This window comes from Gouania willdenowi, chromosome 17, assembly GCF_900634775.1.
Source record: "Gouania willdenowi chromosome 17, fGouWil2.1, whole genome shotgun sequence".
Lineage (NCBI taxonomy): Eukaryota > Metazoa > Chordata > Actinopteri > Blenniiformes > Gobiesocidae > Gouania > Gouania willdenowi.
The window spans coordinates 25,354,962-25,367,838 of NC_041060.1; the positions used below are offsets into that span (position 1 = coordinate 25,354,962).

General features: G+C 39.6%; 1 protein-coding gene across 1 annotated transcript in view; it reads right to left on the reverse strand.

The window, feature by feature from the left end:
* Positions 1 to 273: 273 nt before the first annotated feature.
* yeats2 (YEATS domain containing 2) overlaps positions 274 to 12,877 on the reverse strand; it is a 40,432-nt gene continuing 27,828 nt past the window's right edge. The window contains exons 20-29 of the mRNA XM_028472138.1: positions 8,964 to 9,276; positions 8,760 to 8,888; positions 7,402 to 7,540; positions 7,155 to 7,231; positions 6,967 to 7,046; positions 5,205 to 5,409; positions 4,597 to 4,832; positions 4,240 to 4,314; positions 4,066 to 4,139; positions 274 to 1,485 (exon numbers count right to left, since the gene is read on the reverse strand). Coding sequence (XP_028327939.1) covers positions 1,377 to 1,485; positions 4,066 to 4,139; positions 4,240 to 4,314; positions 4,597 to 4,832; positions 5,205 to 5,409; positions 6,967 to 7,046; positions 7,155 to 7,231; positions 7,402 to 7,540; positions 8,760 to 8,888; positions 8,964 to 9,276 — 1,437 coding nt within the window. The 3' untranslated portion in view covers positions 274 to 1,376. The remainder of the gene's footprint in view (positions 1,486 to 4,065; positions 4,140 to 4,239; positions 4,315 to 4,596; positions 4,833 to 5,204; positions 5,410 to 6,966; positions 7,047 to 7,154; positions 7,232 to 7,401; positions 7,541 to 8,759; positions 8,889 to 8,963; positions 9,277 to 12,877) is intronic.

Genomic DNA, 12,877 nt, shown 5'->3' on the forward strand with positions numbered 1-12,877 from the left:
TCCAGAATCAGTATATAGATCCAGATCCTCTCCAAAATGTAATGTAATTTTTCATGGTGAGGTCTATCTTTGATTAAAATTTGGATGTAATCCCGCATACAAACAAACAAACACCAGTTAAAATAATACCTGCTTGGCAGAGATAATAAAATTACTGTGAGATAATAAAAAAGCTAATAAGGACAAGATTAAAAATAATAAAGAAATTGTGAGATACAGTTTTATTTATGAAAAAGGTTCATCTTAAAAAAAAACACACACACACCAGTCTGGTTCATTTAACAAGCTTTTATTTATAAGAATACTTATGATCTGTTTGGTTTCCTCAGAAACATAAAAGACAACATTAGGAAATGCACTAGCCTAATTTGGTTAAAGTTGCATTAGAACCACTCATCCATATACACCACAACGTTTACCAATCAACACAATTTACTTCACAACACTGAGGACCGAACACACGTGCACGCACGCACACAAACACAACCGTCCATAAACAGTATCACAATGACTCAATCCCTTATGATCACTCACACAACACTGTTCACAATAGCATACAGTGTGGTAGTTCAACCTTCAACTATTAATAAGAGGGAGTCAATCAAATATATTGAGATAATTGTCTAGTCAGTTGTTAAATAGGTGAAATGATTCATTCTTAGCGTGAAAGATCACAGTAAGGTTCGTTCTTCTTCTCAATAATGATGAATTTAGTCATGATGTCAAATAGAGCTTAAAAATGTTTCTTTTTATCAGGCAACACTGAAATATAGCAAACAAAGCTGGTAACGATGCTGGTTGCCATGGCAACGCTCCCTTTTTATAAATATATATATCCCTTTCCTCTACCGCAGAAACAAGCGCTGCTGCTGATGGAGACTTAGAGGTTCACGTCCAAACTTTAGTAGATTTGTGTTTCCATTTCAGATTAAGGAGATGTGAAAACTAAGATATAGTGGGAGGTTACAATTCCACACATCACAGATGTTATTATTCAGCCCAGTGAGTCACTGCGGCTTCATTTCCACGAGTAGCTCATCTCCTCACAGTGACCACTTCACCATTAAAATAATGTCATTTAGAGGTGCAGAGGAGCAAAAACAGCCTCTCGTTTTCAAATCACACAAACCCCAGCAGGCACATTTCTCTCAACACGTTTGGGAATAATACAGTGAAAAATACCAGGAGGAGAAGCATCATGTTTTATGCTGCAGCTGCTATAAAAAGAAGTCCTTCTATGAGAAAGTTAACCAATACAGTACATTAGTGGTTTCTGCATAACCTGAGGCCTTAAGACTACACGTGAATGTTAATGTTCACACAAACGTATCAGAGTCAGCACTTCACGCTGGTTTCATCACCATGTGAGCCACGCCTCAGTCGTCCCTATCCAGCTGAGCCATGTAAGAGTTTGTCAGGAAGTCAGAGGTGGGGATGCTACTGACCGCCTGGTGCACGTTCATCGCCGTGATCTCCCTTGGCACCCTGCAAGCCCAAAATCACCTGGTTGTTAAAAATGGATCAGTGTTGCTGCACAGTTTCTATGTAAGCATTAAGGGAACTATTCTCCCGTCTGGACTGAAGCGCTTTTTACATGCCTGCAGTTACACACCTCTCTCCTGTGCGTATTCTACGGTCCAGATTCCTGAAAAATCTCTGTTTTTCCAATCATATTAATGCCAGATTAACGTTTGTTTGTGTGGAAAGCCTCATTTTATTAACTTCTTACACTCCTGAATTCAGAAATCATCAGTGCGCATTAGTCATCATCATCATCTGTCATCAATGTTTCACTTGTTATTTACTCTTGTACAGGTGCTGGTCATAAAATTAGAATATCATGAAAAAGTTGATTTATTTCAGTAATTCCATTCAAAGAGTGAAACTTGTATATTATATTTATTTCTTTTAATTTTTATGATTATAACTGACAACTAATGAAAACACCAAATTCAGTATCTTAGAAAATTTGAATATTACTTAAGATGATACAAAAAAAAAGATTTTTAGAAATGTTGGCAAACTATGAACATGAAAAGTTCTGCAGCGTGGCATGGAGATGATTAGTCTGTGGCACTGATCAGGTGTTATGAGAGCCCAGGTTGCTCTGATAGTGGCCTTCAGCTCTTCTGCATTGTTGGGTCTGGCGTCTCGCATCTTCCTCTTCACAATATCCCATAGATTTTCCATGGGTTTAAGGTCAGGCAAGTTTGCTGACCAATCAATACCATGGTCCTTAAACCAGGTACTGGTAGCTTTGGCACTGTGTGCAGGTGCCAAGTCAAGTTGGAAAATTAAATCTGCATCTCCATAAAGTTGGTCAGCAGCAGGAAGCATGAAGTGCTCTAAAACGTCCTGGTAAATGGCTGCATTGACCTTGGACCTAATGAAACACAGTGGACCAGCACCAGCACATGACATGACACCCCAAACAATCACTGACTGTGGAAACTTCACACTCAACCTCAAGCAATGTGGATTCTGTGTCTCTTCTGTCTTCCTCCAGACTCTGGGACCTTGATTTCCAAAGGACATGCAAAATTTACTTTCATCAGAGAACATAACTTTCCAGTCCTTTTTGTCTTTAGCCCAGGCGAGACGCTTCTGACGCTGTCTCTAGTTCAACAGTGGCTTAAAACAAGGAATGCGACAGCTGAAACCCATGTCTTGCATACGTCTGTATGTGGTGGTTCTTGAAGCACTGACTCCAGCTACAGTCCACTCTTTGTGAATCTCCCCCACATTTTTGAATGGGTTTTGTTTCACAATTCTCTCCAGGGCGTGGTTATCCCTATTGCTTGTACACTTTTTTCTACCACATCTTTTCTTTCTCTTCGCCTCTCTATTAATGTGCTTGGACACAGAGCTCTCTGAACAGCCAGCCTCTTTAGCCATTACCTTTTGTGTCTTGCCCTCCATGTGTAAGGTGTCAGTGGTCGTCTTTTGGACAACTGTCAGGTCAGCAGTTTTCCCCATGATTGTGTAGCCTACAGAACTAGACTGGAAACCATTTAAAGGCCTTTGCAGGTGAGCCAGGTGTCTTCAATATTGAACCTCTCCACAATATTCAAATTTTCTGAGACTCAATTTGGGTTTTTCATTAGTTGTCATTTATAATCAACATTAAAAACAAACTTGAAATATGTCAGTCTGTGTGAAATGAATGTATACATTATACAAATTTCACTTTTTGAATGGAATTACTGAAATAAATCAACTTTTACATGATATTCTAATTTTATGACCAGCACCTGTAGTGGATCAAACTGTGGCTTTACGTTATACACAGTGTTAAAATACTTAAATCAGTCTGACGTCTGTCAGAGTTTCATTTATTGCGCTGCAGCAGCCAACGTGCACACCTCAGCACAGCTGATCAGCTCCGCGACGCTGGTCCTCCCAGGAAAAGGAGTGGACAGCACGGGTAAAGAATAATGAAATATAACACCTTTTGTCCCGTCTAGAACTGGTAAATGTGAACATGTTAGAAACGCTGATGGTCAATCCCTGGGTGTGCGTGTGTTACTCCCCCCAACCACCCCCGTGACAGTGTTACTTTGAATAGATTCTTTTTGAGTTTCTTCTGCAATATTATGAGTGCGTGTGTGGCTTCAACTGTCCAAACTTCTAGTTCAATATAATGTTTTACCTTCTCGTGGCGCTTCACTTATTCCAGGTAAGAAGCACGTAAGAGGAAAAGACGAGAATACGCGCAAGGCCAGATTTTACATTTCAGGGTCGCTCCACCCAGAGTGTGTAACTGGGATGGAGGCGCGCAGCGACTGACTTAAGTACAGGGGCAGAATAGCGTGCAGCTGAAAACAGCGCCGCTGATTGGTTTTTCTGACTTACGCGCGTGAGAGAATAGAGCCCTGAGCGAGGTTGTAAACTATAGTTGGAGCAGAATATATCAGCCAGTCAGTGCTGATAAATCACCCATACATTCATGTTTAGCCTGTCAGTCACTGTGAACTTAGGATGCACTTTAATTTTAGAAAAAAACGGGAAACAAATTGGCAGATTTAAAAATATGGGTAATTTTAATGAAGAGGGAGAAAAGCTGACCTGTTTGGAGGGGATTTGGCATAGGCCCCAGCCAGAGCCTCTCTCAGAATGTCACTGGCAAACTGTTCAGTAGCCTGCAGGACACACACGCACACATGGTTACAGGGACAAGCACATGACTACATGAAACAGTCACCCCATGCAGGGAACCGTTCTCCCATCACTTTCACCCACCTTTAAAATCATGGCTTCAACAACAGGAGCAAACACATTCTTCTCTACTTCAACTGGCTGGAAGGAAACTCCAATCTGATGGACATGGGATTAGAATCACTATCTTTAGTAAAGATGTAATATTACACATAGGGCTGGGCATTATATCGAGATTCAAGAAATATCGAGTTTTCTATTTTGACGATATGAAAAATGACAATATCGCCTAAATCAATATATTTTAATTTTATAGCTCAGCCCTAATTACACAATATTTTTTGTAGTGCACTTAATAAAAAAACGTAAGCTTTTCCTTTTTAACCTAAAACAAATGAGTATTCATTTAAAGCTGAAATGTGTCCTGGTTCTGCTCCTCACCTGTTGGGCTGTTTCACTAACAAACTCCGCAGACACACACGGGGCCAGGAAGAACTTTGGCTCCACGTCGGCTTCCTGCTCCTCCTCTTTGACCTTCAGTTTCTGGCAGGGGGGGCTCACTGTGATGATGTCCACTATCTCATCGTCTGCATCCTCTGGTTCTGTTTTCAACAGCGCTTGCATCTGCTCCAGTCGTAGCATCAGCTCCTCACAGCTGCTCAAGGTCGACGGGCACTCTGCAGACAGATGTGTAGCACAACATTTCATCTTTTCCTTTAAATTCCACTAAAACTGAGTGATTCTATAAGTGTACTGTAAATACATTAATAATGTGCTATTCATGAGGGGGGAAAAAGAAGCCAACTTCCTCAAATAAAGAGTTGATTGTGTGCGAGTTCCAGGCTCATTGAGCCGAGCAGATTTCAGAGACAATAGAAGCAATAATGAGAATTCTCTGTGAACAAAACATTGCTGATGAACAGAAACCCTGAGGGTGCAGATAAGCCCCTCCCACGGTCACCCTACTAGTGCAGGACCGGCTCCACTGTGCAGCACAAACACCTGCAGCATGCAGAGAACAATGGGGGAGGAGCTTTGCAGCAACTCACCAGGCTCGTTGTCTATCTGTGTGAGAATGTCCTCCATGGACTCGTCGTCGTTCTTATGAGCGGGGTCAGGGTCGGGTGGCGTGTAGCCCCTCTGACGACACCACTGCACCACCTCTCTGGTCTTTGGTGGTGTGAGGGCCTGAAGGCGAGGTGACCGGTCCAGAACATCCTGCACCACCCGTTTCACTGCTACAGCTCGCTGCAGCTGCACACATGGAGCAAAGTTTTTGTCTCATGTAACCACCCTCCAGCCCCCCCACCCACTGCTTTTCTTCAATAATATTTATTAGTCTTGTCTAATTCCTGGATGCGAATCACTGACTGACAGTATCCACACAGTAGTGCGGCGAATCTGACAATACAATAAGATTCACGATTTACATGTTACAATACAATATTACAGTATCCGGTAGGGCTGGGAAATATGGACCAAAACTCATATCTCAATTTTTTTTTCTCAACATGACGATATACAAGATAAAAATCTCGATATTTTACTTTAAATAAAGTCTGACCAGAAAACAATTCTGGGTTAAATATGCTAACAAACAAACAAACAGCTGCACAACATGTTCCACTTTTGGCTTTTTCTCCTCTAAGGGACAGCATGTGTGAGTGAGTTCTGTAGTGTGGCTTGTTTAGGGGAAGGTCTGTATTAGGATGCACTCAGTGATCATCTAACTGTGCTTTTCATGCTTTTCTGAAAAAGAGTAAAAGCACAAACTCCTAAAATGAGTATTTTGATACAAAATAAGGTATTTAAAAATGTATATATCGATATAGGCGATGATGTAATTTTCTAAAATAGAAAACTCAATATATCTAGAATCGCAACATATCTTCCAGCTCTAATAACTCGCTACTAAACCATACGATATACATTGCGATATATCACGATATATATCAATAATTACAAATTTCTTAAAATGTACTTTACGAGTACAAAATGGTATGAAATACAATTCACTTTTTTAAACTGGTGAGAACAAGTAAATGGCAACTAACTGTAATTCATGTACCAATATCAAAACAAGTGGTATGTTAATCAAACTGTCAAATTACATTTTTCAAAAACTTTTAAGTTTTTCTTCAACAACAGATTCTGATTCTGTTAAGTTCTTAAATTCTTCAAAAAAAAAAAGTAACCACATACATCTACAAAAGTGTCCAGTATGTTTTATGAAAATAAAGACGCACAATCGACTTTAAAGCTAAAATGCATTGAGGAGTGAGGTATATATTAGCACAATTAATTGTTGGGTTTTTTTCATTAAATAACATAACTATAAATTTGATTCGGACATTTTTTGGATCGATACAATAAATGCGCTGTGAAATGTTGCGCCACATCGCTGAATCCATTTTCTCTTACACCCTTACCACACACTGATAAAATCCAACAGTTTTTGCCCATTCCTTAGGAACATTAAGCAAAACACCAGCATCTGATAAAGGCATGGGAAAGATATGTGCAGACACTGTTTAGTATGACCACTTCTTCCTCACTGCTCTCAGCCTTTTAAGTAATTTAGTGCACTGTAGATAAAAATATACACGTCTGGGCTTGTCCGACTTTCTTTTATAGCTGTTGCAAAAAAAGAAAGGTCACAAATTGGTCCGTATGAGCTATTGATGAACCCATTAAAAAAAGATGACAGGAAGAAAGATGCATCAGAGTCGAGTCAGAGCCATGACAGAGCAGAGCCAGCGCAGGCAGCAAAGTGCAGATAGTGTACATTATGAAAGACGTTGCACAAGTTACCTCGGATGCTCTGCGCTTGCCGATGTTCCAGGAATAATAGTGCTCTGTTGAGGAGGCACAAAACGGGTGGGAATCTTCAGCTAAAAAAACAAAAGTATATTTAAGTGGCGTGACGTGCCATAGTACAGAATTAGATGAACTTTTCGGTCAGTATCAGAGATCACAAAGTGAAAGTCCAGCATACGTACTTTTATCTGGCACGATGAGAGGAAACTTTTTCACCACGGCCGTCAGCAGTTGCATCATTGTTTCTATATGCTCAGTGCTGAGGGATGAAAGTCATCACTACCGTCAGCTTTACACTCTGAATAACGTCACTGAATAAGCTTTATATAGCTCATCACAGTTTAGTTTGTTGTGTTGGGAGGAATGGTGAAACATATGAAACGACCCGTGTAAATGACAAAAACACTTGGATCCAGGCGCTGTTCTTACTTGATGAGGTCGTGTGCACTGGTGTCTGCCCCTTGTTCCTGCTTCACACTGGTAGCAGAGGCCATTTGGACAGAAGTGGGGGCAGGGACAGTGACCGGGGGGGACGGGCCAGCTGTGAAAGCACCTGGCTCTGTTTTCACTGCAACGAGCAAAGGAAGAATTTCAGTGTGAGCACATGAGTTAAAATACTTATTTTGTGCTTCTTTTTGTTTTTACATGTTTATTATATTATTATGATGATTGTGTCAGCAGGCCACTCATAACCCTGTGCATTGAGCAACAATAACTGAAGAATTAAGACCTTTATTCATGTATTACTGATGTCTTTGGCCATTACACAGGTTGTGCTTTGTATTTTTGTATTTTTTGTGTAACAAAACTATATTAACAGGGTGGAATAACTGTCAGATAAACACATACGTAGTTTAAAACAGGCTTTAAAATTACTATAAAAATAGCAATATCTTGAAATCTATTTGATGATGATTAGTGTGTACCAGGGTTAGGGACAATTACAATTGTAATTGCGTTTATGACATAATTATAATTGTACCGGTGATTGTAAAAAATGGTAATCATATTTGAATTGTAATTGAGTTTGGAAAAATATTTATTTATATTAAACGCAAAGCTGGGGAACCATGCTACAGTTCTATGGTTTATACATACGGAATGAATCATTATTAAAATACTGGTATGTTTCAGATCAACTTTACCCACTCCCTGCCACTTCTCTTGAGGATAATTTTACTATTTCATTTATTATTATTTTTTTTTAATCTAGGGGAAAACTGACAGAAAAAAGGCACAGACGCCCACAACAAAAACATTAATATCAATATTTTCGTTGATTAGGTAGCCTAACAAAGTAAACAAGAGATGAAAAACTAATGACAGATAATATATTTTAGTGTATTTTACGGCTGATTTAAGACATGGGTCAAAACCAACCAGTTATTATAAGAGATGCTAACAGAAAGCTAACATTAGACGAAGGTTTATTTACTAAAGGCTCATTAATTGTGATTAATTGAATATGAACTTTAGTAATTGTACGTAACTGTAATTGATGTTTAGGGGAAAAAAATTTGTTGTAATTTTAATATTAATTGGAAAAAATGCAAATCACCGTAATCGTAAATTATTTACAAGTTAACATGGATAATTGAAGACATAATTGTAATTGAAAATTGATAATTGACCACAACCCTGGTGTGCAAAATTCTTCTCTAATATTAAGTGGGTAGCTTTGTGTAACTTTAATGTGCTTTAAGTTAGGGTTTGATTATTAGAAATAATAGATGCTAATGTTGTTCTCCTCATTGCCGTGTGCACTTGTTTCTTTGAATTAACTGTACCTTTACCGACTGGCATTAAGAGACTCTGCAGCCCCCCACTGCCAACTCCCAGCTGCTTTAGCTGGTTGGCAGGAATGGTAACGACAGTCTGCTGAGAGCTGGAGCCCCCAGAGTGGATCTTCAGCACACCTGCACACAAGACAGCACATTCTTAAAGAAGGCCCAGTTAATGTACATTATTTACTATCTTTGGTTATTTCTTACCTGATAAAGCGGCACATGCTTTCCCCCCGCCTACCACCGTGTTAACTACTGAAGCTGCATTAACGGATGTGCTGCTGCTTTTAGACGCGTTCCCCTTGGACACGTTGATGCTGGCGACACCTTTAGCACCTGCTGCAGCCACACCAGCACCCTTTGTCAAAGAGGCAGCACCTTTGACCAGGGAGGCTACAGTGGTCTTGGACACACTTCCTGCAGCAGCTGCACTGGCGCTCTTGGCTGCACTGATCACTGCTGCTTGGTTGGCAGCGACCAGCAGTGATTGGTGAGCAGCAAGTTTCCCAGCGTCAGTGGCCTGCATCAACACATGGAAGTACATCTGTCAATTATCAAATCACAAACGCTTACACCAAGGGGGAAATTAATGTAATGTTGGCCAACACATTTATAAAAGATGCACCTAATTGCAATGATGATATTATTTGACTACATAAAATTGTCCAGAGGTTCATAACTCACGGGTCAGGTTCCAAAAGTTGGTGGAGGACCAACTTTCTTTCAGTCGAGGTTAAAAAGAGTAAAAGTTCTGATGTTTTATTTTGAAAATGCACCTTTCATTATTTACACCTTAAAGGCCCAGTATTATCCTATTTTTCACCCATCTCCATTTGTTGTAAGAACCCCAACAACATAGTATTTAAGGTTTATTTTCCCAAACTCGCCTGTTTTCTGGAGTTTTAGCCCTCTGAAAAGTCACTTTCAGAGCGCTCCTAAAAACAGGCTGTTTTTACTGAAGCAGTGGGAGTAATTATCACAGCAGCAGCAGTAAATCCTTAACAGTCTTCCTTTTTCTCCTCTGACCACACGATTAATCAATTTAAGTTTGACCGTCTGACCGCTGTGTTGCATTGGGTCATAAACACGTCAGATCATCCCATAAAAGCAATACGAGGCGGTATAACAGCTACTAAATATGGAACTGATTGTGACCGCTTGTGCTGCACCGCAGGAAGGTAAACTCTCAACTATCAGCTGAGTCAGCTGTTTCAAACACTCAAATGAGATATTCTTGTCCTACACACCTCTTATGACCACATGAATAGTCCATTTAAGACAATAGTCCATTATTTTGTCCAACCGCTACGTCGCAATGGGTCACAAACACTTCAGATCATCCCATTAAGTCAACCCGAGGCGCAATAACGGCTACTAAAAGTGAAACTGCTGTGAGCACTCTTGGTTTATCTATATACTGAACGTAAAGATATTAACTGTCTTCGCTATGTTTGTTATACCTGTGAGGTAGTTTGAAAGAGAGGAGCTCACATTCGTATAGGGTAGGAGGAGCCAGGATTGTCAGGAGGAGTAGTTTCTGGGTTGTGATGTCACAACGCGAGAAAAATCCAACTGGCCTGATTGGAGCTGACTTTTTACAAAATCTGGAATAGCAAGGGAGGGAGGAAACAGAACTTTTTCAACTTTGACCCTCTGAATGTGACTAAAGGGATGTATATCACTATAACAAAAACATTATAAAGTGCATTTTTCATAATACTGCCCATTTCAGCAGTAGTTGACAATAATTTGGAAGCATTATTATTATGTTTTGTTGTGGGTTTTTTTTAAATAAAATTATGTTTTAACTTTCTAATGAGAGTTAGGTTGATTGATTGATGTGCAATGATCAAAATATGTATTATTTGGTTGCACTGAAGTGCATTTAATTAGGAGTAGAAGAACATTTTCCTCCCTGGGATTCCGACTTAACTCATTTTTAACGGTGCACCATTTTAATGTTCTGCATTATCAAAATCAAAAGATAACATCTTTGTAATGAATCATTTTGAGGATTTAACATTTTACATCTAATAATTACCAATCCCCAAGATGTGTTAGTAGTTTCTAATTAATAATAATAGTAATGAAAATAATAATAACAATATATAGGGAAAAAACGAGAACTTTTGGTAGATTTTTTTTCTTCAAAAATGTAAATACGTATAAGGTTTAGTTAAGAAAAAAACATTAAGGGTTGTGCTTTTAATGTCAAACCTTGACTTGGTTTCAATTTAAGAGGGAAGTACTTCCTCTCTTTTTTAATTGAGGTTTGCTGAGGTAAGTGAGAAAAACCTGCACTAAGTACAGTTGGGTAGCTCAACCTCTTAAACCTTTCTCTACTTAAAGGTTTTTTTTTTAAACATTTTAACAGAAAGCCGACGAGCTTTCAATTATTTACTGTTTGTATTAAAGCATTCAAGCAGTAAATGATGGGGCACATATAGGGACACTTTTCCTGTAAAAACCAAAGTCCTCTGGCACAGTGAGATCCAATTCCACAATAATCTTCTTTTCTCGTCTATTCCGCAGAAAATTGTTTTGCAGTGCTTTGCTGATCAGGTCACTGGTTTAATGGAATTCTCCAAGACAAAAGAGTCTTCGGTGACCTGCTCTAACAAAGAGAAGCTCTGTGCCTGGTGTCCATGCCTTAGTATCTCCTGCTCGCTTTCATTCTGTTTAATACATATTTGTTTATTATGTGTGTTACAGCTTCAAGGACGTCTTTTAAGTTTGTTTATCATCCTTTAGTTAATGAAGCCTGGCCTCTCACTCTAAAGCAGTAATCACCCAAACACAAAGTGAAGATAGACTGCTTTGGGCTCATTTAACATCTTCAAGACCAAAGACACACAGGGGCTGATTCACTAAGTTCTGAAATAAAGGGTGGTAAACCAGTTGTGTCTCTAAATCCTTTGGTGATGCAGTTTCCTCACCTGCTGCGAGGAATTCACTAAGATTGAAGCAATGATTAGTGCACGTGCAGAAGTGGTGGAGACCGCTCTATTTAAATGAGCGTTTTGCTCGTTCACTGTGGAGACGTGAGTGCACAGAAGCACACAATGACATTTGAGGAAGTTAATTTGGTGACAGATGGACTTCTCTGTCTTCTGCACAAACACCTATTAATGTAGAAAACTAAATAAACAAATACAAATGTTTTTTTTAAAAAAACAACAACTTTAAAACCTAATGATATTTATTAACCCTAATTGAATGTGGGTGCTCCGTCAGGTCCTGTAACTTTGCTCTGATCAGTCCATGAAAAATAGGCAAACTTGGACAGAAACCGTCCTATTGATCCGTTGATGCCATTGATCTGAGTTAATACAGCAACACAATCTGTCAATCAGTCGATCACCACCATTTGAAGATGATCTACTGACCATCATCCAGCAGGTCTGACCTCCTGAGTAGCACTGTCTCACCACACTCTCATATGTGAACATTGTGCTATCACTGCTTAAATTACACATCTGATGAGCTGATTCTGGCCTGATAGTCCTTCCATCAACGCGACTCCAGATTTTGATGGTCAAAACATCACTGGAGCGGTGCGTCCATAGCGCACACAGCATTCTGTCTCCACCGCAGCGTCACCAGACTCCACACACACACCGCCACAGGTGTGCAGCTTTTTCTCTCCCTCACACACACTTTACTCACAGTTTATTTTCTCATTCAGTGGCTGTTAATATTGACTATTGTTTTATTTGAATCATTTTCTTATACTAGAAAGGTTAACTAGAGCTTTTTTTACATCCCCGCTGTGTTTTGTGTAAACATTTACTACAGCAATGATCTCTGCGTGTGTTTGCACCTGCTTGTCACAATCACTGCAAACACTTCCAGATTTGATGAATTGCATTGCACCCACTGCATTAATTAATTTGCATGTCCTCCTCCCATTTTTTGCTCCCCTTGTGAGCTCCGCCTACTATACATATTCATTAGAGAGAAACACGCTAAATGGATTGAGTGCGCATTACGACATGCAGCAGCTACACTCTCCTGATTCCCTGGGGTTTGTGAGGCTTATTAGCGCGTGGAGTGACGTTTGCAAACGTTTTAATACCCCTAAACCTTTAGTGAATGTTGCTGTTGCTGCTGCACACACACCA